Raw genomic sequence first — 27,757 nt, 5'->3', positions numbered from 1 at the left:
TGAGCCGAAGTCAGGAGTGGACACTTAGCTACCCAGGTGCCCCTGGATAAGTATATCTTCTAAAATTAACGTACCTGTGATAAAAAGCAAGTCCAAAACTGCAATCACAACTGCACCTGCTTCTGTCTACCTTGGGGGAATTCTGGAGAGTGATGCTGTGGTGTGGGGACATTGAGCTTGACAGAAAAGTACTACATAAAGGAAGGCTATTGCATATTTATTCTAAAATCACGTGTACAAAAGCCAGAATAGCTGCTGTACATTTCCACGATGACTTGTAATTACTGTGGTACTACTTGCTTCATAATTTGGATGTCTTTTTTTAGAAAATATTTTGTAAAATCTAGATAGCTTCATTCTTTTTCATTACATCTTCATATATATATATATTTTTTTGGCAGCCTAAGCTGTTTTTTGTTACTTTTTATAAAGTTAACAGTGCATATAATCATGCTTTTCACTTTATTGGAAAATTTTAGTTTTCACACTTGGTAGAAAATACCAATTTATTTGTAGTATTTATGGAATTATATATTTTATTTGAAATTCCATATTCCAAGGGGAAAGAATCAGCAGATACTGGCCTTATAAGTATCCGTGAAATGTTTTACAGGTGATGATGAGCAGTCTACACAGATGGCTGCAAGTTGGGAAGATGAGAAAGTGACAGAAGCATCTTCAGACAGTTTTGTTGCTATTAAAATCGATACCAAAAGGTTTGCTTATAAAAGTATTAATTTTTAAAGTATTATAATAATTGTCTTTTGTGATTTATGGTGATACTCTTAGACTTTAAGAATGTTGATTTTTCTGTAAGGCATATTAGGAACTTAAATTCTGATTGCCATTTTCCAAATACATCATGGTATCTTGCTGAAAAACTTTAAGTTCTGCTGGTCCACCAAACAACAATGTGACGTGTACTAGGAATGCAAAGGAACTGTGATCCTCAGCTTCTAAGAACTTAGAAGTAACTGTAAATTATATATCAGTTATCTCTGAAAGGTTGACCACTCTTTTGGATCCTATTTTTAGGAATGAAGCTGTTTACTTCAGTGGGAGTAAGGACTTTTTTAGGTCCCTCACAGTACTTGTTATCTGCAAGTCTCTTATTTGTCAATCCATTCCTTCTATCCCCAACCCTACTTAAAAATGTCTTTTTTTTTTTTATTGTAGAAAATTTCAAACATACACAAAAGTAAGTGAATAGTATAATGAACTCCCATGTACTTGTCAGCTACTTTGGTAATTATCAATTTTTAGTCAGTCTTGTTTCATCAGTACCATGACCCATTTCCACCCATCCCATATAATTTTGAGGCAAATAGTCTTCGTGTCACTTCATTGATAAATATTTTAGTATGTCTCTGGAAGATATATTTTTTTAACATTAATTAATCTAAATTTAGTATGTGAAAAACTAAATTTCTTAACATAGCTATAATACTAAAAAAAATAATAACTGTTTCTTAATAGCAGATATCCAGCTACTGTTCACATTTTCTGTTGTCTTATCTATGTCAAAGTTGTATTCTAAATTTATTATAGTTTGTTTGACACAGGATCCATCAAGGTCTACACATTGTGATGTGTTGACCTCTCAAGTCTCTTTTAGTCTGTAGACTCCCCCCCCCTTTTTTTTCTTTGCAGTTAATATTTTAGGGAAACTAGGAGATTCATTCTTTAGTTTCCTGCAGTATGAATTTTGTTGACTGCATCCCTGTTAGTGTTACCTAGTTTGTTCCTCTATCATCTATTTCCTGTAAATTGACAGTTGGATTCAGGTTAGATTTTTTTTTTTTTTCCATGATGACTACTTCATAAATGGTGGTATGTCTTCCATTCTTCCATTAGAAGACATATAATGACTTGTCTTTATGATGTTAGCAGCAGGCATCAATGATCAGTGCCTAGAAACAGTAATTCATTAGCAGCTATAAAATGGTATTCCTGTCCTTTGGATACTGATAATATCAGAATGAATGAGTGATGGTTAAAAATTACCGTCAAGATAAAATAATTTGCAATTTACCTGTAAGTTAGTAGGGTTTTTAAAAAAAATTTTATTTATTTAAGTAATTTCTACATCCATGGTGGGACTCAGAACTCATGACCCTGAGATTAGGAGTCACATGCTCTTCTGACTGAGCCAACCAGGTGCCTCAGTTTGCAAATTTTTCATTAAAAATTTTTTAATATAAAAATGTCATAAAACAAATCACAGTGGTTTGCCTCACAGTAGGAATTGTTGAACTATGTATTTATTGAGCTGTAATACTTTAAAAAAAAGAATCTTACCATTTAATGTATATCCTATCATTTATATTATCCATTATTTCCAGAAGCACCAGTAATGGCAGGAGGAATATAGGGGTATATTGGAAACATGGAAGAAATGAGAATATCAGGATTTTTTTTTTTTTTTTGAGAATATCAGGATTTTTATACAAATTTTTATACAGGTTATACACAGACTGATGTAACTACCAATTTTTCTTTTGAGAAAAAGGAAGGGGGATAGAGGAGGGACAAGAGGGAGAGGGAAAGAGAATCATAAGTAGGTTCCATGGTCTGTGAGGAGCCCATTGCAGGACTTGATCTCACATCCCTGAGATCATGCCCTGAGCCAAAACTAAGAGTCGACACTTAACCAACTGAGCTACCCAGGAGCCCTGTATTTAACATTTAAAAAAAAAAAATTATTTTTTTTCTTTCTTTTCTAAAAACAAATTTCTAAAATCATTTACAGGAATACCCGTGTGTAGTGACGTTTCTTTATGGACTGTTTCTTTATGAACTGCCTGCTAATAGAATCTAATATGATGAAAAGTTAACTTTATTTACTATATAAAAATTATGAAATTAATGTTCTTGTAGTATTCTAGTGTGTATTTATTTATGGAGATAGCCCATGTTGAAAATAAACTGTTACGGAATGCATCAAAAGTTTACATTGGTGGGGCACCTGCCTGGGTAGCTCAGGGATTTTAGAGTGCCACTTTTGATTTCTGCTCAGGTCATGATGTCAGGGTCCTGGGATAGAGCCCTGCATTGGGCTCTGTACTCAACAGGGAGTCTACTTGAAGATTTTTTTTTCCTCCTCTCCCTTTGCCCCTGCCTCCCCTTAAAGTAAATAAATCTTTTTTTTAAAGTTCACTTTGGTTATTTTTGGGAAGATAGAACTCTTGGTACTTCTTTTCTTTATACTTTTCCCATTCAGTTTTCAGATGATTTTATGGTAATTATGGTTTATATTCAGAAAATGAAACAATTTTCTAATTCTTGGAAATACTAATTTGATTCTTGGTATTACTACTCTACATTGATTAGTATGTCTTACTTGTATCAGAATGTAAAGTCTCACTTTATCCCTGTCCCTAACCACCTAGTTCCCCTTCTCTGGAGTGACCAAATCAGGAAAATTTATTTCCCTCCCCTCTCTTACATTCTTGTTTATTATCCTCTCTTTTTTACAGAAGTGGTAGCATTTTGATATACCTTTTTTCTGTCTTTTTTTAAGACTGCTTAGTTAATTTTTACTAGTGGATACTTAGGTTGTTTTGAAATATTAATACAAAGTACTGTATTATCATTTGCACAAGTAAATCATAAGCATTAATAATCTGTTGTTACAAGTTAAGATATTGTATTCAGGAATACTTGATGCTTAGGAAGCAACATGGCAGAGACCTACTTGGTTTTAGTCATCAGATCCGGCCACCAGTTTGTGGGTTCAAGGAATGAATATAATCTGAAAATTAAAAAACCAGAAAAGGTCTGTAAAATAAGAATTGTACTTTTCTCCTTCCAGCTGATGAATATGAAAGAAAATAGTGCTTCAAAAAATCATTTTAATGATATCAGTAAATTTTTATGAAACAACTGAGTATTGGGGAAATGCATATATCTAGTGATTTTCTGTTTGATTTTGTTTTACAGTGAAGCCTGCCTACAATTTTCACAAATCTGTATCCTTTCAATAAAGAATTGGTTGGACAGATATTTTGCTTGAGGAATTGCCTTTCTTTTGGTTAATTCATGACATTTTGAAATTAATCATTTTTATTTAGGAACTCTTGCATTCTTGTTTATGGGAAATTTATACTACTAAGTGTTCTTTGAGATAATACAAAGGGGATCATAGGGATCCCTATTGTAGCAATGGGGATCATATTTACTATCAATATCTGGAAAGCAATATGGGACAGTTTGGTTGGAATGTTAGAAGAAGCTGTCAAGCTGCAAGATAGATGTAGAAGTTACAAAGGAGGAAAATGTAGTGCATGATCCCCACTCAGTTATACAATACAGATAAATCATTAGTTTATCACATGTATGACAAGCATAATGATAAGGTAGTTGAAATTAATTAGTAAACATGTTAGCTGGTAACGTGAAATTCACAAAGATTTGTTTTGCTTTGTTGTCAGTAGTATTTCATGAAATTATCGCCTTGTTTTTCATGAATTGTTAGACTTAATTAAATTGTACAGATCCCGTAGTGTGTGTTCCATCCAGTTTCTTTATCGGAGACAGTGGAATTCCCTTGGAAGTAATAGCAGGAAGTGTTTCTGCAGATGAACTTGTTACCAGAATTCACAAAGTCCGGCAGGTGAGAAAGAACAGAATTTCTTTTTTATAAACATGGGAAAATGGTGTGTCAGAAACTTGACATTGGAGTATTTTTGGAGCTGTCTGTATAACCGGGAACTTGCCATGCCATTAAACTTTAAAGGTAGTAAATATTTTCCTGGATTGATTTTGAATATAGCATTGTGAAGTTATAAGTACCTGAACCTAATGAGTGACTTCTTACTCTCCCTTCTTTTTTCCTCCCTCAGTCAACTAATAATAAGCATCACTATTACTTTGTTGCAAGAGAAAGGTTTCACATTAAGGTCCCAAACTGTATTGCTTGACACATTTTAAGGAATTTAGTCAGTTTCTCATTAGTATCCCCTTTGGGCAAATGGCTAAGATAGCTTGAAACTTTTTTCCTTGAACAATTTGAAGGAAAATCCGTGTGCTTTGAAAATCTTTTTATGCTTTTGTCACATTGTAGTTGAATTCTACAGTGTGATTATGCCATGTTTAGGATTATACAGTTTATATTCATCTATTTAGAAGGTTTAGTACTTTTCCCTCTTATGGAGACAGTTGGCTTTTATTTTGGCATCATCTGCCAGGTAGGTTTAGATTCTTACCTATTTATTAAATTCCATATTTTCGCCCTAGATGCACTCATTAAAAGGTGAAACATCGGTGGCAAATGGCAGCCAGTCAGAAAGTTCAGTCTCTACTCCACCCACCTCGTGTGAACCTAACAACACTTCTGAAAACTCTCAGTCTAGAAATGCGGAGCTTTGTGAGACACCACCCACTTCTGACAGAAAGTCAGATTCTGCAACAGGTAATTTTTAGTGTACCCTTTTGGGTATAGGTAGAAGTGCTCCATCATTTTGTTTTAAAGGTCAGGGTTTAATATCCTTAAAAAGAAAAATACTGTTTCTCCTCTCATATTCATTTAACTTAAGACTTAAGGGTTGTCTTAAATACATGTGTTGGTCTGATAGTCGCAGAAGAGAATGAAGTCAGTGAATATGCCTTTCAAATCCAAATAGGCAACAGTCCAGAATAGTTGAATTGTAATTTCTTTTACTGTGCTATATTCAGGGACTGTTATTATGACACTTAACAATTTTATAAATATCTTTCCAGCCAGAGGATTTTGAAAGGTTGAAATGAACTAATGTATTTGGAATTGTTTTTATGACCTGTAATATGCTATACACATTTAAAAAATAGTATTTGCATTTTTAGAGATTAGAATTAAAGGTAACTGTAAAATTGTGGAAATAAGAGATGTGATTGCAGAGGGGTTGATAGAAAAAGGCAAAAGAGAAAATTTATACCATACATTAGGGATTTGTGTTCAAAGATGCTTGGTGTAAAATATCTTTGTATTGGGCAACACAGAGTTATATAAAAAGTTAGAAGTTAGTAGATTAGTATCCTAAAAGATAATTCTACTCTAGCTGAAGTTATATGTAACAGGTTTTGAATATTTGAAGAATAGCTGCCAGGTCCCCTCTCAGTCTCATTTTGAGGTTTTCATCTACAGATCGCTTAGGTTCTGGATGCACACAAAACTAGGGAATGCTATAATGAATGTAGCCCATATAGCTGTATAGCAGGATACTTAACTTTTACATTTACTTGGATACTTATCATTGCCAAATTCTTTGTTCCCTTTTGAATATGTTTTCCTCTGGTATTGTTTTTCCTCACCTGAAATACTTCCCTTAGCATTTCTTTTCTTTCTTTTTTTTTTTTTTAAAGATATTTTTTATTTATTTGATACAAAGAGAGACAGTGAGAGAGGGAACAAGCAGGGGGAGTAGGAGAGGGAGAAGCAGGCTTCCTGCTGAGCAGGGAGCCCAAAGCGAGGCTTGATCGCTGGACTCTGGGATCATGACCTGAGCTGAAGGCAGATGTTTATCGACTGAGCCACCAGGCACCCCCACCTTTTTTTTTTTTTAAGATGTATTTATTTATTAGAGAGGGCACTCAAGTGGAAGGAGGGACAGGGTGGGGGAGAATTTTCAAGCAGACTCCCTGCTGAGCGTGGAACCCAGTGCAAGGCTCTGTCTTACCACACATGAGAATATGACCTGAGCTGAAATCAAGAGTTAGACATTCAATGACTTAGCCACCCAAGTACTCCTTGCTTAGTATTTCTGATTACTCAGGTCTTTTGGCAAAATAATTCCTTTGTCTCTGAAAAATGAAAGTGTCCGTTTTATCTTCACTCTAGAAAGATATTTTTACTAGACACAAAATTTGGGGTTTACAGTTATTTTTTTCAACACTTTAAGGATCTTCTGGGCTCCATAGTTTTCTGATGAGAAGTTTCTGTTGATAGCAGTGTTTCCCATATATGGAATATATTGCTTTTCTCTCTGCTTTCAGGATTTTCTCTTTCTTTGGCTTTTAGCAGTTTGACTGTATTCTGCTTTTTCTTTGTGTTTATTCTGCTTGGGGTTTGCTGAGCTTCTTAAATCTGTAAATATATGATTTTTGCTAAATTTGGGGAATTTGGAGCCATTATTTATTGAAATATTTTTCTCTTACCTTGCTGGAAATAATTGCATATATGTTAGGCTTCTTGATATTATCCCACAGATTCACATTTTTCTTTTTTTTCCCCTCTTATTTAGATTGGATAATCTTACTGATCTGTAAGTTCACCGACTTTTATCATCTTTCTACTCTTAAGCCCATCTAATGAATTGTTTTTTTTTTAATTTTTGTTTTAAGATTTTTATTTTAAGTAATCTCTGTGTCCACCGTGGAGCTCAGATTTAAAACCCTGAGATTAGGAGTCATATTCTCTACTGAGTTAGCCAGGTACCCCTACTGAATTTTTATTTTTATTTTTATTTTTTTTTTTTTGACAGAGATCACAAGTAGACAGAGAGGCAGGCAGAGAGAGAGGAGGAAGCAGGCTCCCTGCTGAGCAGAGAGCCTGATTCGGAGCTCGATCCCAGGACCCTGGGATCATGACCTGAGCTGAAGGCAGAGGCTTTAACCCACTGAGCCACCCAGGCACCCCTTGGTAATAATTTTTAAGTTAACTTTTTGTAATAGACTTTCAAAATATTTTTTATGGTTTTATTTTTAGAGAGAGAGAACTTGCACAAGTCAGGAAGGGGAAGAAAGAGAGAGAATATTAAGCAGGCTCCATGCTCAGTACAGAGCCCCATGTGGGGCTCGATCTCACGACCCTGAGATCATGACCTGAGTCAAAATCAAGAATCAGATGCTTAACCAACTGAGCAGTTCTATGTTTATAGCAAAATTAAGAGGAAGGAACAGATTTCCTCTATACCTTCTGCCCCACTATATACATCCTCCACCAAAGTGATACATTTTGTTAAAATGTCCACATTTGACACATTATAATCAGGCAAAATCCATACTTTACATTAGAGTTTTCTCTTGATGTTAATACATTCTGTGAGTTTGGACAAATGTATTATGGCATGTATCCATTGTTATGGCATCAGTATAGAACAAAGTATTTGTACTGCCCTAAGGTCCTTTGTGCTCAGCCTATTCATTCTTACTGATTTTTTTAGTCTTCGTAGTTTTTGCCTTTTCCAGAGTGTCGTACAGTAGTCTTTTCAGATTGGCTTCTTTCACTTAGTAATAGGCATTTAAGCTTCCCTCGTGTCTTTTCATCACTTGATAGCTCATTTCTTTTAGAGCTGAATGATATTCCATTGTCTAGATGTACCACAGTTTATGAATCTGTTCACCTACTGAAGAGTCATCTTGGTTTCTTCCAAGTTAGCAGTTATGAATAAAACTGTAAGCATCTGTGTGCAGGTTTCTGTGTTTACATAAGTTTTTTTGACCTGAGTCAAAATCAAGAATCAGATGCTTAACCAACTGAGTAGTTCTATGTTTATAGCAAAATTAAGAGGAAGGAACAGATTTCCTCTATACCTTCTGCCCCACTATATACATCCTCCACCAAAGTGATACATTTTGTTAAAACTAATGAGTCCTTGGGTAAATACCAAGCTCGTGATAGCTGGATTGTGCTCTCAGGAAATGTTTAGTTTTGTAAGAAGCCAGCAAGCTGTCTTCCAAATTGGCTGTACCATTTGCAGGTAAAATTATTTTGGATTTTCTTATTCTTCCCTCTATCTCCTCCTCCTCTTCTAACTTTTTATTTTGAAATAGTGTGACTCATAGAAAGTTAAAGTAGTGATACTCGGTCCCAGTGTACCCTTTACCAACATTTTATTTATCTTTTAATTTATTTGATTTTCCTTTACCTCATTAAGTTATAATAGCTCTGTCTCATCTCAGGATTGCCCTTTTTTTGTCTTTTCTCCTGAGAATGGGTCACCTTTTCCTTTTGGGTGGTGTGTCAGGAAATTTTTGTGTCTTGTACATTGTTACAGACACTCTGGATTCTGTTAGTGTTGATGCTTTTGTTTCAGTAGACACTTACCTTACTTCAACTCAAACTCTGTCTTATTGAAGTGTGAGGTGTGAGTAGAAGCTCTAATCTCAGTTCTTTGTGGGTTGTTGTTTTTTTTTTTCACTTTGTTATGGGAAATTTCAGACCTCTAGAAAAGTAGAGAAAATATAAGAAATCCCATGAACTCATTGCCTTTAGGAGTCTTCAATTCCTACCAACTCATGGCTGATACTGTTTCATTGGTGCCCCCTATTCCTCATCTCTTTGTAACTTATTATTTAAAACAAATTTTGGGCATCATATAATTTTATTTTAAAATATTAGTATGTAAAAGATGAGAACTTTATCTACCTGTCTATAGTAGGGTCCATGCCCAGTGTGGAGCCCAACTTGGGGCTTGAACTTGTGATGCTGAGACCAAGAGTGAGTCACTTACCTGACTGAGCCATGCAGGTGCCTGTAAAAGATAAGAACTTTAAAAAATAACCGCAAATTGGTATCCCTTATGAAACATAGAAAATTGAACAGTAACTCCTATTTATCATTATTTATCTAGACAATATTTACATTATACTAAATTTTTATTTGTTTGGAGTCCAGTATATTGTTGCTGCTTGATGAATCTCCTTTTTTCTTTTTCTTTTTTTTGAGTGTTTTTTTTCTTTAAGATTTTACTTATTTATTTGAGAGAGAGATAGCGAGAGCAGGAACACAAGCAGGGGGAGTGGGAGAGGGAGAAGCAAGCCTCCTGCCGAGCAGGGAGCCTGATGTGGGGCAGACGCTTAACCGACGGAGCTACCCAGGTGCCCCTTGAATCTTAGTTTTCATTTCATAAATAGATTCCCATTCTCACTGATTTTTTTTCTGTAGCTTCCCACAGTCTGGATTTTGCTGCATTCGTTTTTTTTAAGTTTGTATTTTAATCACCCAGTGCTCATCACAAGTGCATTTCTTAATTCCCATCACCTATTTCATCCATCCCCCCACCCATCCACCTCCCCTCTGGTAACCATCAGTTTTCTATAGTTAGAGTCTGATTCGTGGTTTGTGTCTGTCTTTTTTCTCCCTTTGCTTATTTGTTTCGTTTCTTAAATTCCCCATATGAGTGAATTCATTGGTTTTTTTCTTTCTCTGACTGACTTATTTCATTTAGCATTATACTCTCTAGCTCCATCCATGCAGCTGCAAATAGCAAGATCCCATTCTTTTTTATGGCTGAATAATATTCCTGTGTGTGTGTGTGTGTGTGTGTGTGTGTGTAAACATATATCATCTTTAACAGTGCATCAGTCAGTGGACGATGGGCTGCTTCCATAATTTGTCTGTTGTAAATAATGCTGTATAGATATTGGGTTGCATGTATGCCTTTGAATGAGTGTTTTTATGCTCTTTGAGTAAATACCCAGTGGTGCAATTGCTAGGTCAATAGGATAGTTCTGTTTTTAACTTTTTGAGAAACCTTCGTACTGTTTTCCAGAGTGGCTGCACCAGTTTGCATTCCCATCAACCATACAAGAGGGTTTTCCTTCCTCCACATTCTCTGCAATACTTCTGTTTGATTTTAACCATTCCGGCAGGTGTGAGGTGATACCACACTGTAGTTTTGAGTGACATTTCCCTGATAAGTGATGATGAGCATCTTTTCATATATGTGTTAACCATTTGGATGTCATCTTTGGAGAAATGTCTGTTCATGTCTTCTGCCCATTTTTAAGTTGAATTATTCATTTTTGGGGTGTTGAGGTTTTGTATTAAGATTTTTTTTTTTTTTTAAGATTTCTATATATTTTAGAGCACATATGAGTGGGGAAAGGGCGGAGGGGGAGGAGAAGGGGGCAGGAGAGGGACAAGCAGACTCCCTGCTGGACACAGAGCCCTGTGCAGGACTGTATCCCTGAGACCGTGAGTGCTGAGACCCCATCCACCCTGAGACCATGACCCAAGCCAAAATCAAGAGCTGGACACCCAACTGACTGAGCCACTTAGGCACCCCTAAGGTTTTATTTTTAAATAATCTCCATACCCAGTGTGGGCACAAACTCAAAACCACAAGATTATAAAGTCTTCTTTATAAGTCTTCACTGAGTGAGCCAGCCAGTTGCCCCATGGGTGTTGAATTTTTGTTAAGTTCTTTATATATTTTACTTACTAACCCTTTGTCGGATATATCATTTGCAGATATCTTCTTCCATTCTAGAGGTTGCCTTTTAGTTTTGTTGATTATTTACTTTGCTATGCAAAGTAGTCCCAATAGTTTTTGCTTTTGTTTCCCTTGCCTCAGGACAAGGATCTAGAAAGATGTTGTTATAGTTGATGTCAGAGAACCTACTGCCTGTGCTCTCTTCTAGGGTTTTTATGGTTTCAGATCTCACATTTGGGTCTTTAATCCATTTTGAGTTTATTTTTGTGTATAGTGTGAGAGACTGGCCCAGTTTCATTCTTTACATGTAGCTCTCCAGTTTTCCCAGTACCTTTTGTTGAAGATTCTTTTTCCCATTACATATTGTTTCCTGCTTTTTCAAAGATTAATTGACCATATAAGTTGTAGCTTTATTTTTGGTTTTCTGTTCTATTGATCTATGTGTCTATTTTTGTGCCAGTACTGTACTGTTTTGTTTACTACTACTTTGTGATATAACTTCAAGTTTATAATTGTGATGCCTCCAGCTTTGCTTTTCAAGATTGCTTTGGTTGTTTGAGACTTTTTTGTGGTTCACAAATTTTAGGATTGTTTGTTCTAGTTCTTTGAAAAATGTTGTTAGAGAGTGTATTAAATATGTAGATTACTTTGGGTAGTATAGACTTTTTTTTTTAAAGGTTTTATTTACTTATTTGCCAGAGAGAGAGATCACAAGTAGGTAGAAAGAGAGGGAGAAATGGGCTCCCTGCTGAACAGAGACCCCGATGTGGGGCTCGATCCCAGGACCCTGAGATCATGACCTGAGCCGAAGGCAGAGGCTTTAACCCACTGAGCCACCCAGGCGCCCCTAGTATAGACGTTTTAACATTACTCGTTCTTCCAGTCCATGGGTGTAGCATGTCTTTCCATTTCTTTGTGTCCTCTTTACTTTCTTTCATCAGTGTTTTAGTTTTCAGAGTACTGGTCTTTGACCTCTTTGGGTAGGTTTATTCCTAGGTATCTTATTATTTTTGGTCTAGTTGTATGTGGGAATGTTTTCTAATTTCTCTTTTTGCTGCTTCATTGGTGTGTAGACATGTAACATTACTGTGCAATGATTTTGTTACCTGCGACTTTACTGAATTCATTTATCAGTTCTAGCTGTTTTTTGGTGGAGTCTTTTGGGTTTTCTCACTATAATATCTTTCATCTGTAAATGGTGAAAGTTTTACTTCTTCATTGTCAATTTGGATGCCTTTTATTTCTTTTTGTTGTCTCATTGTTGTGGCTAGGACTTCCAATACTGTGTTGAATAAAGTGGTGAGAGTGGCCATCCTTGTTTCGTTCTTTAGGGAAACAGCTTTTTGTTTGTTTGGGTACATGAATATTTACAATTATTTTCTTGTTGGATTGTCCCTTTTATTATTATATAGTATCCTTCTTTATGTCATTATAGTCTTTGTTTTAAAGTCCGTTTTGTCCAATATAAGTATTGCTACCTAGCTTTCTTTTGACATTCATTTGCATGGTAAATGTTTCTTCATCCCCTCACTTACTTTTTTTTTTTTAAGATTTTATTTATTTATTTGAAACAGAAAAACAGAAAAACTATGAGCAGGGGGAGGGGTAGAGGGAAAGGGAGAAGCAAACTCCCTGTTGAGCAGAGAGCCCCACATAGGGCCCGATCCTAGGACTCTGGGATCATGACCTGAGCTGAAGGCAGATGCTTAACCTACTGAGCTACCCACACACCCCATCCTCTAACTTTCAGTGCAGGTGTATTTAGGTCTAAATTGAATCTCTTATAGGCAACGTATACATGGGTCTTGTTTTTTTATTCATTCTGTCACCCTGTATCTCTTGTTTGGAGCTTTAGTCCATGTACATCTGAAGTAATTATTGATAGATATGTATTTATTGACATTTTATTACTTGTTTTGTGTTTGTATCTGAGATTTTCTCTGATCCTTTCTTTCTCTCTTTCATGGTTTGCTGATTTTCTTCAGTGATATATTTGGATTTTTAAATTTTTATTCTTTGCATATTAGTGGGTTTTGATTTGTGGTCTCCATTAGATTTGTATGTAACATATTCTCCATATAGCACTCTGTTTTAACTTGATGGTTGTTTAAATTTGAACCAATTTTCCTCCCCATGTTTTAGGTATATGGTGTCATATTTTACATCATTTTACTTTGTGAGCCTCTTGACTTTGTTTTACATAAATATTCATTTTTACTATTTTGTGTTTCCTGCCTTCATACTGTCATTTTTGGTCTTTCCTTTACACTAAGAGTCCCCTTTAATGTTACTTGCAGGACTGGTGTAGTAGTCATGAGATCCTTTAGTTTTTGTTTGTCTGAGAAACTGTTAATCTCTCCTCCTATTCTGAATGATGGCCTTGCTGGATAGAGTATTCCTGGCTGCAGATTTTTTCCTTTCGGCACTTTAATATCATGCACCTCCTTTGTGGCTTGGAAAGTTTCTGGGGGAAAAATCCCCTGATTACTTTATGGTATTTCCTTTGTATGTAACTGTCTTCTTTTGTCTTGCTGCTTAATATTTTTTCTTTTTTTTTTTTTAAGATTTTATTTTATTTATTTATTTATTTATTTATTTAAGATTTTATTTATTGGGGCGTCTGGGTGGCTCAGTGGGTTAAAGCCTCTGCCTTCGGCTCAGGTCATGATCCCAGGGTCCTGGGATCGAGCCCCGCATCGGGCTCTCTGCTCAGCGGGGAGCCTGCTTCCTCCTGTCTCTCTGCCTGCCTCTCTGCCTACTTGTGATCTCTGTCAAATAAAATGGATAAAATCTTAAAGAAAAAAAAGATTTTATTTATTTATTTGACAGACAGAGATCACAAGTAGGCAGAGAGGCAGGCAGAGAGAGAGGAAGGGAAGCAGATTCCCCGCTGAGCAGAGAGCCAGATGCGGGGCTCGATCCCAGGACCCTGGGATCATGACCTGAGCCGAAGGCAGATGCTTTAACCCACTGAGCCACCCAGGCGCCCCTTAAGATTTTATTTTTGAATAATTTCTGTACCCAATGTGGGGCTCAGACCTACAACCCTGAGATCAAGATTCACACACTCCACTGATTGAGCCAGACAGGAACTCCTTAATATTTTTTCTCTCTTACTATATTTTACTATTTTAATCGCAGCACGTCTTGTGTGGATCTGCTTTTACTGATTTTGTTGGGGATCGTCTGTGCATCCTGGATCTGGATATTTGTTTCCTTCCCCATATTTGGGAAGTTTTCAGCTATTAATTTCTTCACATAAATTCTCTGTTCCCTTTTCTCTCTCTCCTTCTTCTGGGACCCATGTAATACGAATTTTATGTTTGATATTGTTATTGCGTTCCCAGTCAATTCTTGTTTTGCATAATATTTTTTCTTTTTTGCTCTTGTTCAGTTTACTTTCCATTACTCTTGTCTCCTAAGTCATTAATTCATTCCTCTGCTTCTTTCAGTGTGCTATTCATTCCATCAGTTGTGTTTCTCATTTCGTTTATTGAGCCATTTATCTCTGCTATGTTCTTTCTTTTTTTTTTTTTTTAAAGATTTTATTTATTTGAGAGCATGCGTGTGTACATGAGTTGGGGGAAGGGGAAGAAGGAGAAGCAGACTCCTTGCTGTGCAGCAAGCTCAGTGTAGGGCTTGATCCCAGAACTCTGAGATCATTACCTGAGCTGATGGTAGCTGCCTAACTGACTGCGCCACCCAGTTGCCCCTCTGCTATGTTATTTCTTACCTCTGTGTTCATTTTCAGTGATGTCCTCTACTCTTTCCTCAAATCCAGTAAGTATCCTTATGATCATTGCTTTAAATTTTCCATCAGGCATATTGCTTATATCTGTTTTGCTTGGATCTCCAGCTGTGGTCTTGTCCTGTTTTCCATTTGTGACAAATTCCTCTGTCTTCACTTTTTGCCTAAGTCTCTGTGCCTGTTTCTCTGTGTTAGGAAAGTCTGCTACATCTCCTGTTCTTGAGGGTAATGGTTTAACGAAGTTGAGGTCCTATAGTGCCCTGCAGTGTAGCGTCCTTTGTTCCCCAGGGCCTGCGCTTCTGAGAGTGTGTCCAATGTGTGCTTTGTGCACTCTGCTGTTGTCTCCTGGTTGCTTTATGCTTCAGGCTAGCTGTCTGCAGATGCTCTCTGTTTCTCTGTCTTTTGCAGATAGTGTTTGGTTCCTGGCCAGAAAGTGATGCGTTTTAACTAGGTGTGCCCTGGTCTGCTTCTGAAATGAGACCTGTTACCACCGCTGCCAGAATAGAGGCCTCACTATCCTCTGGGATTAGGGATTATGCTCTGTGAGCAGGGATTTGGCCTGGTCTTTTGGGGAGGAGGGCTCATCATGCCCAGACTGAGGCAGATGTGACTGGGAAGAGTAGTTTTTCCAGAGTGTGACATGGCAGGGCTTGTTGAAAGCAAGTTAGGTAGCCAGTCTGGGTGCTGTGCTGCTTCCCGCTTATGGCTCTGTTTATGCTGAGGGGTGAAGGAGAGAAATGGCACTGGCCAGTTTGTTTGTTTCTGGAGGGATCTTTCTGTCAGTACTGCTTCTCTGGGATATAATCTGAGATGAGCACCTAACCTCCCTACTGGGACTCCAGGTACTATTTAGATCACTGTTTCCATGCTGAGTATCTGTGGGCTCTTGGCCCTGCCTTTTCTCCAAGAGCAGGCCCAGTGTCCTCTGAACTCTCCCAGAGCCAAACACAATGACCTTTAAAAACTCCAGGCTTTAAGCCCTGCTGGTTAGAAGAATTCATGAAATTTGGACCCTTTTGCTTTCCAGGCCAGTTGCTGTGTGGGTTCGTTTTCCCTGTGCACTCTCTTGTCTTGTTTGTTTCTCACCCTTTCTCTGCCACCACAGTCCTCTCTCCACCTCAACTTCCATGATTTGTTTCTCTTCCGAAGTGTGTCTCTGCATTTACTACCTTCTTTGATGTGACTTCTTTTCTGCCTTTAGTTGTGGAGTATGTTCTGCCAGTCTTCAGGTCAATTACTGGTGTATTTAGGATAAGTTGATAGTTATGTATTTGTATTTGTGGGATGAGACCAGCCTAAGGTCCTACTTCACCTCCATCTTCCCCTCCACCTGGACTTTGCTGCATTCTTAGGGTATTATGTAAATATTCTTCTAAGTTGGTAGTTAACATTACAGGCTTGATCAGATTTAGGTTCATTATATATTATTTTTTGGCAAGACTGCTTTGTAAGTGGGAGATACATTATGCCTAATTATCCAGTTATGTTTTTAAACCTGAAGTTAGAACTTCTAATAAATTTTCATTATGTTTGGGTGTTTATCGTTGTTTTAGCTTAAAAGTTTTTAGGAAATCTGGAACATTTCATTCATTGATTACCTGTTAAATATAAGCTCATATAAGCTGTTTCATGCATAAAGTTATAAATGTATATTCCATACTCATAAGTCATTTACACAATGCCAAAGACAACTCTGCCATGCCATTGGAATTCTTACTGTATATGACATCTATCCATTTTTCTTTGTTTTTAGTCATAAATCTAATTGTATTGTTGTTCAGCACCTTTTTTTTTTTTCCAACTACCTGCAAGTTATCTTCCAAAGTTCTTTTAAGTTTTTTGCTGTATTAAGGTATGAATGTCCTTGGCATTAATTTAATTTACTAATGAAATTGATTTATTTCCAATTGAACACACACTGGATGCTAGTGGTTAACCACTTCTTATTCAAGGGTTGCATTTAGTGATGTGCCAGTAAATATTAAAGAAGAGGCTCTGGCGGGGGGTGGGGGGGGTGTAGGGTGGTGGGGAGCCCTTGCTGGGAGTATTTGCTAATTTCCAAGGTGTACTACTCCTACTATGGCTGATTTCACACTACCTAGGTAATGCCACTGAATGTAGAAGTAGGGATAGATGTGCATCATCAGCTCTGCTTATTCTCCTATTCCCACCACCACTGTAATAGCTGAAGCACTTAGTTTGTGCTATCTTTGTAGAAGTCTAAGCTTTTTATGTGAATTAACATACATTAACATAACAATTCTATGAGGTTACTGTTCTCATTATACAGATAATACCCAGGTTAAGTAATTTACTAAAGTAATAGGATAAGATTTGAATCCAGATTTTGTTGCTTCAAGGTCCTTACTCTTTCAAAGATCAGAAATGTAAAGAATCAAGTAAGTTGCAAGTGGTAAGGAAGACAATGACAGAGGTTCTAAAGGGAAGTACCAAAAAATAGCTGTTCTCTACAAGCCAAGTAGGAAATTCTGGCCTTAAGGAAATTTTTTTTTTCTTTTTTAAGATTTTATTTACTTTTTTTTTTTTTTTTTTGAGAGAGAGAGAGCACAGAAACTGGGGAAGAGCAGAGGGAAAGGGACAAGCATTTGTTATGCTGAGTGCTGAGCCCACATAGGGCTCCATCTCATGACCCGGAGATCTCCGGGTCATGAGAGTCAGATCAAGAGTCAGATGCTTAACTGACTGAGCTACCCAGATGCCCCAGGAAATTTTTTAAAGTATGTGGATCTTCCTTGATTTATGATTGGGTTACAGCCCGATACATCCATTCTAAGTTGAAAATATTGTAAGTCAGAAACGCATTTAATACACCTAAATTATTGAATATCATAGCTTAGTCTAGCCTACCTTAAACATCCTCAGAACACTTACAGTAGCCTACAGTTGGGCGAAGTCATCTAACACAGAGCTTGTTTTATAATGAACTTACTGATGTAACTTACTGACTACTGTAGTGAAAGTGAGAACAGAATGGTTGTATGGGTACAGAATGATGTAAATGTGTTCTTTTTCCTTGTGATTTTGTGGTTGACTGAGAGTTGCCACGGTCTATCAAAGGCAGTAGCTTAGTGCATATCTGTAGCCTAGGAAAAGATTAAAATTGGAAGTATGGTTTCTAGAATGTATATCACTTATATACCATCATGAAGTCAAAAAACTATAAGGCAAACCATAGTTAAATTGGGGGCCATCTAGTACTAGTGTAGATACGGATAGCTTTGTTAAGGAATTACTCTGGTTTGCAAAAACAGATCACTTGGACCTGTGTTAATTCTAGAGTGATACCCAGGATCAGACTTTGCCTCTAGAGCTTTACATGTGACAGTGGCTACTGTAGTGGACAGCATAGATACTGGACAGCAATGCTCTAGAGTAAAGCCTACCCATGGTCACTTATGCTTAACTCTACTTTTGTTATAGTCCCCTCCTGCCAGATTAATACTTTTTCATGTTTTCTCTTTGATCCTGACTTTGGTGGCCCTCAACAGGGTAACTGCTTATTTCCCACTTATATATTGTTGTATCCAGATCCAAATGCCAGAATTAGGAATTGCTCATTCCTTCCTTCCTTCCTTCCTTCCTCTTTTTTTCTTTTCCCTCCCTCCCTCCCTTCCTTCCTTCCCTTTTTCTTTCTTTCCTTCCTTTCTCTATGTCCAGTGTGGGGCTCAAACTCACAACATGGAATCGCATGACTGAGCCAGCCGGGTGTCCCAGTAATCACTCATTTCTTTTCTTCTCCATTATTAAGAAAAATTTGTAATGTTTAAGATTAACAAATATAATCCAAAATATTTATACATTTTAAAAATTGGCATTAAATACAATATTATTCTTCTTTCTTTTTATTAAATAATTAAGGAGGAGAAGGTTCAGGCCATGCCAGTCCATCTCAGGATCCTGGTGGATGTTCAAATCAGAAATCTCCGGAGGACCTCACTGTCAGAGTGGAAAGGTTTGCTCTTATTTTTGCAAGTAATATTTTTAAGAGAGAGTGGTTCTCAGTTATTTCATTAATTTGAGTAAAAGTTAAAATTAGACAAATGAAGTTTCAGAATTTTGGGTTGAAATTTTTTATGGGCCCAGCACGCTTCCGCTGCGCTACTCTGCTGGGTTGAAATTTTTTATTACCTGGCCAACTTGTATCCATAAAAACTATATTCTACAAGTAAAGTTAGGTATCTTTGAAGTCATCAGTCACCTTTAGGTTTGATCAGCCCAACAGCCTCTTTTTCACTGGTTTTTGATACATGTGTTTTTCTGTCCATTACTTCTGCTTTTAACTCTCTGTGCCATAGGATAGTAAGTTCCCAATGGGACGAACTTCAGCTACTTTTATGATTGTACTGAGCCTTGGTTTTGCATAAGTGGGTGTCTGTTAAGTGTCATATGTTACTGGTCTAATAATCAGGTACAGATTTCTGACTTTTTGTGATTTGTACTTTAGTATTTTTAATAATACAGAAATTTCCAAACTAGAGCCCTTTATAGTATGATTCTTAAGTTATATGAATTGTATATGGATAAAGCAGGAATATTTTTTAATCTTGACCTAAAACAACTTAGCGAGGTTTTTTTGTTTTTTGAAGATTTTATTTATTTATTTGACCGAGAGAGAGCGAGTGAGAGAGGGAACACAGGCAGGGGGAGTAAAAGAGGGAGAAGCAGGCTTCCTGTTGAGCAGGGAGCCTGTTGGGGCTTGATCCCAGGACCCTGGGATCAGGACCTGAGCCAAAGGCAGATACTTAATGACTGAGCCATCCAGGCACCCCACAACTTGGGGTTATATGGAAGTTAAGAAAATTTTTTAGACTTGAGTTTCTTGTTCACACAGATGCCATAGGGGAACAAGTTTCAAAATGATTACTAACATTGGGTATTTGGTTTTGCTCATGACTAAGAATCAGCTTCATTTCAGCAAAACCTGGATTCTGATGGTTCTTTGTAGGTGTCTGGGCAGGGCCAAGATCTTGAGTTAAAAGGATAGATTTGCTCACAGCGGTAAGAAGTGGTGTAGCAGAGAACCAAAGTTCCCAATGATTCATCCTCTTTGTTTCATTCTGTTTTGCTAACACCAAGTCCACTACTGGGTATCTTTATTTGCACCACATTTGGGAAGTGACAATAAAAGATCAGAAAAGGATTTGGAGACTTGGAGGGAATGAAAAGACACACAGCTGGTAGCCTTGTAGGGTGGCTTAAGTGCTATTTAATGGCAATGTGAAAGGGAAGTTGCTGTTGTTTCATAATAGCTTCCATTCTTAAGAGAGTGTCTGCCCCTTTCTGCCTGCATGGTACTATAGCTTAACAATAACCCACAACCTTCCGACCAACTCTGCATGGTACTACAAACAAAATAATATACCATCTTTAATTAAAAGAGTTACATATAGTGACGACACTGGTGTATATGTGTTAAATATAGTATATTGAGTCAGATAAAGACAGTTTAAGACATAGAAGAAAATGTTAATATTATGGAAGGGAAATTAGGGACTTTTTTTTTTTTGCTTTGTTTTGAAGTTGCCAAACTGTCTTCATTGAGCATAAATTATTACTTTTATAATTAGCATATCAGGACAGAGTGGGTCTACAGGTTGTTTGAGATCCTTAAACTGAAAAAAACTTTTAAAGCACTCTTAGAGATACATACATGTGTATTTTTTAAAACCATATACCGTTAGAACCCGTTACATGAAATGCATGTGGGCTAGGGCCCTTTAAAAGAGTACTAGTATTAAAATTGGATGAAATGTTGGCATACTCGCTAATGAAACAGTTTTTATTGGAAAGTAACTGTTCTCTGTTTAAACAACTTTTGAAAAATCCACGTCATATAATTAAAACTATAAAAGCATTTCAAATTGGTGCTGAGATTAACTTATCAGACTCAGCTACCCAGTAGGGCCTAGGTCCTAATAGATTAGTTTCCTATTCTGTGGTCATATATTTTATTCATCTGAGTTGTACCCAATTAGGAATTTTGTTTTTTTGTGGAATTGGTTTCATTGACAGTGACAACTAAAAACAACATCCTGTATAGTATTCCTATCCCAAATGACATCTTAGCTCCTCATTTATACCCTTCAGGTGGCCTTCATCTCCACCATCCCTTGTCATAGACTCTGTAGTGCTTTTATGCCTTTGACTTACCCATCAGCTGCAGGTTATTCTACACTGAAACCCTAATGTGCTGTTAGTTTCTCCGTCTCATAGAACTGACCTGCGGTGCTTTTTCACAGCCCAGATAAATTTGACACGTCAAATACCTGTGTATAATCTGATATTTATAGAATTTTGTAATACCAAGTTCTATAAAGCAAAATATATACATTTTTTTCCTCTAACTTTGATGGTATTTTAAAATTTCTGTCCTACAGACTAAAAAACTCAGCCTTAAAATTTGGAAGGTCGGGTTATTAAATATTAGGATTCTTGTCATCCTCTCAAGGATAACATTTGTTTCCAGAGATCAAGTTTCTGTACTTGGAAAGACTAAGTACTTCTACTAGATCTTAGGCTTTTCCTCATCTGGCTTCAAGGATTTTGTTAGGGGTAATGTCACTAAATCAAATTGATGTCGCCTCAGAAACTCATCCTATCCTATACATATTAAGAAAAAAAATCTATCTTAAATAGTCTTTTCAAGGAAGTAAACTTGATTTTTTTTTTAAGAAACAGATTGATTTGTAATTGTGAGATCTTATGTAATCTGTGAGAAATTAAGTTTTGCTTAATATTAAACTATATATACAGTTTTATTTTCAAAGCTAAAATTTGTGAAATTTGAATCTTCTTTGTTTCTTTTAATTAATCTCTATGTCCAATGTGGGGCTTGAACTCGATGACCCTGAGATCAGGAATTGTATGCTCTACCGACCAATCCAGCCAGGTGCCCCTGAAAGTTGAATCTTTTAGCGACTCACACGAAAAGATACATCTTTTAGTTAAATTTTGCTTATGTTTTTATGTCATTATGTTTAAAAATTGGTAGAATCTTTGGGAAAGATAATAAAGATATTATCAAATAATTACTGTCAAGGAGTGCCTGGGTGGCTCACTGTCTGCCTTCAGCTCAGGTCATGATCCTAGGGTCCTGGGATTGAGCCCCATATTGGGCTCCCTGCTCAGCAGGGTGCTTGCTTCTCCCTTTCCTTCCCACTCATGTTCTCTGTTGCTATTTCTGTCTCTGTCTCTCAAATAAATAAATAAAATCTTTAAAAAAAAATTGTACCAATCAATGCCAACCTTTACTTGGGAAAAATTACAAACCTCAAAAGTTGAAAGAATAGTATAATGACTTTTTTTCTTCTTTTTTGCCAACTTATTTGAAAGTTGCAGGCATCATTTCATTTTACCCTAAATACTTCAGTGTATATCTCCTAAGAATAAAAACATTGTCTGAGATTTTATCAGCTCTGAGTGGGGACTGCAGTCTAGGAAGGGGCCTGGGAGTCTCTGCCTACTGATTCACGCCCTACCTTTTCCTTCAGACCAATGAACACAATTTAGCAGTAGATTCCTGGATGCGGCAGTCATGAAACAGTTGGTCATTCTGTCATTGAGTAAGATGCAATGGGCTTTTCAACTAGATTAGAACAAAATAGCATCTGTTTTTCTCAGAAGAGAATTCTGCAATTCACCAATTCTGGTGGGGTGTAATTAAAGACATTCAGATATTAATATGATCCCATTGTCACACTCAAATTATAAATACATGATACAGTAAGATTATCTGATAAGCGGTCATTCAAATTTGCCCAGTTACTTCAATAATGTCCTTTATAACTTTTTTCCCCGATACAGAATCCATTCGAAGATCATTCATTGAATTTAGTGTAGTCTCTTTTTTTAATTCAAAACATTTCCTTTGTTTTGTTTTTGTTTTTATTTCTCATGACTTGGACATTCTTTAAGTGTCTAGGCTAATTGTTTCTAGGATGTCTTTTTTTTTTTTCTTTTGAGATTTTATTTATTTGTTAGAGCGCGCGGGAGTGGCAGGCTCTGCACTGAGCAGGGAGCTCACTGCCTTATGGATCCCAGGGCTCTGGGATCATGACCTGAGCTGAAGGAAGATGCCTAACCCACCAAGCCATCCAGGTGCCCAAGTTTCTAAAATGTCCTTTAATTTGGTCCCTATTTTTCATTCTAGGTTCAGGTTAAAGTTTGAGAACCTTACCTAAGTAATGTTTGTCTTATTACTCACATGAGGAGGCATCTGATACCAGATGTTTGCTTATTGGTGATGTCAAGTTTAATTGTTAATTAAGATGGTGTCTGTTGGATTTCTTGATTATAAAGATACCTTTTCCCTAATTAATAAGTATTTATAGGGTGATTCTTTGAAACCATGAATATGCTGTTCCTCAAAAGCTTTTACCCAGTGGTTTGGCATCTGTTGATTTTTGCTTGGATCAGTTATTTCATTTGTAGTTGAAAATGGTGGGGTTTTTTTCCTAGTAGTTTTTTTTTTTTTTTAAGATTTTATTTTTTTATTTGACGGAGAGAGACAACGAGAGAGCAGGAACATAAGCAGGGGGAGAGGGAAAAGTAGGCTTCCCACTGAGCAGAGAGCCCTATGCAATGTGGGGGCTCAGTTCCAGGACACTGAGATCATGACCCCAGCCGAAGGCAAATGCATAACGACCCAGACACCTGTTTTTTCTAGTTTGTACCTTCTAATTTTATGCCGTATGTATTTCTTAGCTGGCATTCTTCTGTAGAGAACTGCTTTTATCCACCTCTTCTGCTTTCTTTCCCCAACTTTTTTTTTCAGTAAACTTAAAAGATACCAGCACCCAGATCAAGAAATAGAAAATTACCAGTGTAGTCCATACATTAGAGGCCTGATAACCCTTTCACAGTAACTACTTTCCTCCCCAAAATAACCACTGTTTTGCATCAGCACCATAGATGAGTTCTGCCTGCTCATAAACTTCACTCATGTTCTCTCTCTGCTCTCCTTTGCTTCAGCTTTTTTGTGGTGCTGCATGTGACAGGAATTGGTACACTCTTGTTGCTGTATAGTATTCTTTTATTTGACTAATTCATTCTGTTGATGGATTTTTTTTTAAAGATTTTATTTATTTATTTGACAGAGAGAGATCACAAGTAGATGGAGAGGCAGGCAGAGAGAGAAAGAGGGAAGCAGGCTACCTGCTGAGCAGAGAGCCTGATGCGGGACTCGATCCCAGGACCCTGAGATCATGACGTGAGCCGAAGGCAGCGGCTTAACCCACTGAGCCATCCAGGCACCCCTGTTGATGGATTTTTGAATTGTTCTCATTTTGGGGGCTATTATGAATAGATATATATGCTATATGAGCATTCTTGTACATGTCTTGGTGGACATATCTTTTGGGTGTATTTGCAAGAGCAGAAAAGGGTCATAAATACTTGGCAAACAGTTTTTCCACAGTGGTAGGTAACAGTTTATAACTCCCCTCAGCAGTAAGACATTTTATGGATCCCATTTTTCCACTGTGTTACGATTCATTTCTCTTACCATTCTTTTTGGTGCACTCGTTGCCATTGATTTGACTTGTGACATCCTCTTCATTTTTGCTTTTCTGTTCTTTGATATATGTCCCCATCATTCTTTGAGCATTCCCTTGATTTCTGGCTCAGGTTGTTTCAAGTGAGCTTTAGCAAACACTTGGGCCTTTGTAACCGAAATCCCTCTGAGGAAGTACCATTAATTTTTAAAAATTGAGGTAATTACATATCACAAAATTCATGGTCGATTTTAATGTATTCACTAAATTGTGCAACCATTACTACTCTTTGCTTTCGTAATTTTTTTTTTAGATTTTATTTATTTATTTGACAGAGAGAGATCACAAGTAGGCAGAGAGGCAGGCAGAGAGAGAGGAAGGGAAACAGGCTCCCCGCTGAGCAGAGAGCCCGACGTGGGACTCAATTCCAGGACCCCGAGACCATGATCCAAGCCGAAGGCAGCGGCTTAACCCACTGAGCCACCCAGGCGCCCCATAATTATTTTTAATTGATGAACTTTTTAGAGTTGGGAATCAGTTTTGGTATTAGTTTTTATAAACGTTAGCCTTCAGCATTTTAGAATTTGTGCTATGTTGCTGTTTACTTCTATGTAGGGGGAAAGCATTTGTAACTTACTAATTTATGTACTCATTTGAAGATGTGTATGTATATTTTTAAATCAGTATCAGATATAATGATGGGGGGAGAAAAACTAATGGTTAAGTAGGAGGTGGAATTAAGGTTCTAAAATAAATAAATAAGAATAAATAAGTAAATAAAAATAAATAAATGAAAGGCTCCCGCTGACTGATTATGGATTTCTGTTGGGGCTGGGGGCCAGGCAGATGAGTTGTTGCTTTGTCTGCATGAGCTTTTTTTGTTTGTTATTTTATTTCCCCGTTGATTTTAGCAAAGGGAGTCACCCATATGTTTTCATTATATTAATAAGATAAGTCTCCATTAATGTATTTTTTAAAAACTTTTTATATACAGACTCACTAAAAAACTCGAAGAAAGAAGAGAAGAGAAAAGGAAAGAGGAGGAACAGGTAAACTTCATGTACATCATCATTTTGCCCTTCCAGTAAGGAAATGTTTGATTCCCTGCTGAATTTGGCAGACCTTAGATGGCTTTCTGGTTACAGTTGAGTGTTGAAGCACAGTGAAGGTAATTAACCTGAATTCCTTAGTAGGATCATAGTGTATACTTCTTGTGGGTTTTTTGTAAATTGCTAGGAATAAGTTTAATCTTCTCTCTGCAGTGAGTCTTTTACACTAAGAATAAAGAGAATTGAAGTAAAATTGTATTATATTGATGCAGATGAAATTCTTAGCTCCTTTCTATGCAAAAGAAATTTGTAGGTATTTTGCTGTATTTTCCCTCTGGTGTTGCCAAATTCTGGTTCACCATTCATTTTTCTCATCGTGTGCTCCTGAACTATGTCATCTCTTTTGAGATTATAAGAAAGTTATTAATTCTTTATGCCAAATAAATGACTACTTTGTGTCCTTAGAGGGTAACATTTACTTTACAAACCAAAGACCTGTAATCCTTTTTTTCAAATTACATCACAACCTTAATAGAAATGCTGAGATTTATAAATTGATAGACATTTGACCTTTAACCCATGCTATTAATAAATCCTTTTAGACCCTTACATTTTATGAAATTACTTTGTCCCTTTAGCTGTGCCCTACAACCAGCTCATATAAAATAATACCTAAGCAGATTAGTAAGTTGTCTTTTGGGCTCATAATACTTCCTTTCTCTTTAATTTAGAGAGAAATTAAGAAAGAAATTGAGAGGAGAAAAACTGGAAAAGAAATGTTGGATTATAAAAGAAAGCAAGAAGAAGAACTAACAAAAAGAATGTTAGAGGAAAGAAACAGAGAAAAGGCAGAAGATAGGGCAGCTCGAGAGCGCATAAAACAGCAGATTGCATTGGTGAGTAATAAGTTTATTTTTAATTCTTCACTCTCATGCAGTTGTTTTTCCATGCACAGTGGTTTTGGTTTACTACCAGGCCATGTACACAAAAATAGTAGACTTTAGTGACTCAAAGAGTACAATTTTCAGGTTCCTTTTAGTAGAAATTGTATATTGGATTAAAATATAGTTAAGGGATACACGTATGGCTCAGTCAGTTAAGTGTCTAACTCTTGATTCTGCTCAGGTTGTGATCTCATGGTTGTGAGTTTGAGCCTTGTATTGGACTCCGAGCTGGGCGTGGAGCCTGCTTAAGATTCCTCCTCTTGGGCACCAGGGTGGCTCAGTTGGTTAAGTGACTGCCTTCGGCTCAGGTCATGATCCTAGAGTCCCAGGATTGAGCCCCACATCAAGCTTCCTGTTCAGCCTTGAGTCTGCTTCTCCCTCTGACCCTCCCCCTGCTCTGGCTCGCTCGCTCTCACTCACTCTATTGTAAATAAATAAAAATTTAAAAAAAAAAATTCCCCTTCTCCCTCTACCGCTTCTCCCTTCCAAAACAACATAACATATTAAGATTAAAATTGGGGGGCACACCTGGGTGGCTTAGTCGTTAAGTGGCCAACTCTTGATTTCAGCTCAGGTCCTTATCTCAGGATTGTGAGATTAGGCTACACATCATGGAGCCTGCTTAAGACTCTCTCTCTACTTTTTCCTCTTCCCTCACCCCATTTGGAAAAAAAGATTAAAAATTGGGATTGGATAAAGAAGTTGTGGTATATATATACAATGGAATATTATTCACCCATAAAATGAATGAAATCTTGCCTTTTGCAACAACTTGGATGGAGGTAGAGAGTATTATGCTAAGTGAAATAAGTCAGTCAGAGAAAGACAAATACCATAAGATTTCTCTCATGTGAAATTAAACAAAACAAATGAGCAAAGAGAGGGAAACCAAGAAACAGACACTTAACTGTAAAGAACAAACTGATGGTTACAGAGGAGGAAGGTCAGGTGATGGGTGAAGTAGGTGAAAGGTATTAAGGAGGGCACTTGTCCAATGAGCACCGGGTGATGTATGGAATTGTTGGGTTACTATATGTTGTATACCTGAAACTAAAAGAACAATGTAGGTTCATTATACTGAAAACAAAAACTTGATAAAAGATTAAAATTGAGATGCTTTTTTTCAAAGTAATTTTTTTTTGTGTTATGAGACCGTTGTCAATAGGTAGCTTTCAAAAATTCCCTAGGGATGTGAGGGCGATCTGGTTGCCACACCTGTCATACCATTGATCACCAAGTGATCTGGCTGGCTAGATGGGTGTCCCCTTCCTCCCTCACTGCTTCATGTGTATTCTTTCTGAAGCTGAGCTACCCTGCTAGAACCTCCAAAGAAGTTTTCAAGGTCCATTTGTAGGAGAACATAGAGTAATTA

The 27,757-nt window shown here is 37.0% G+C and overlaps 1 protein-coding gene across 2 annotated transcripts in view; it reads left to right on the top strand.

Moving 5' to 3' along the window:
* UBXN4 (UBX domain protein 4) overlaps positions 1-27,757 on the top strand; it is a 57,608-nt gene that overhangs the window by 8,835 nt on the left and 21,016 nt on the right. For both annotated transcript variants that reach the window (XM_059394378.1, XM_059394377.1), the window contains exons 2-8: positions 614-716; positions 3,940-3,968; positions 4,494-4,612; positions 5,236-5,410; positions 18,760-18,853; positions 25,387-25,441; positions 26,173-26,337. In XM_059394378.1, coding sequence (XP_059250361.1) covers positions 637-716; positions 3,940-3,968; positions 4,494-4,612; positions 5,236-5,410; positions 18,760-18,853; positions 25,387-25,441; positions 26,173-26,337 — 717 coding nt within the window. In that variant the 5' untranslated portion in view covers positions 614-636. The remainder of the gene's footprint in view (positions 1-613; positions 717-3,939; positions 3,969-4,493; positions 4,613-5,235; positions 5,411-18,759; positions 18,854-25,386; positions 25,442-26,172; positions 26,338-27,757) is intronic.

The sequence above is a fragment of the Mustela nigripes genome, chromosome 3, assembly GCF_022355385.1.
Source record: "Mustela nigripes isolate SB6536 chromosome 3, MUSNIG.SB6536, whole genome shotgun sequence".
In the NCBI taxonomy this organism is placed as follows: Eukaryota; Metazoa; Chordata; class Mammalia; order Carnivora; family Mustelidae; genus Mustela; species Mustela nigripes.
Note: the sequence above shows the minus strand (reverse complement) of the source record. Positions and strands in the feature narration are given on the sequence as shown.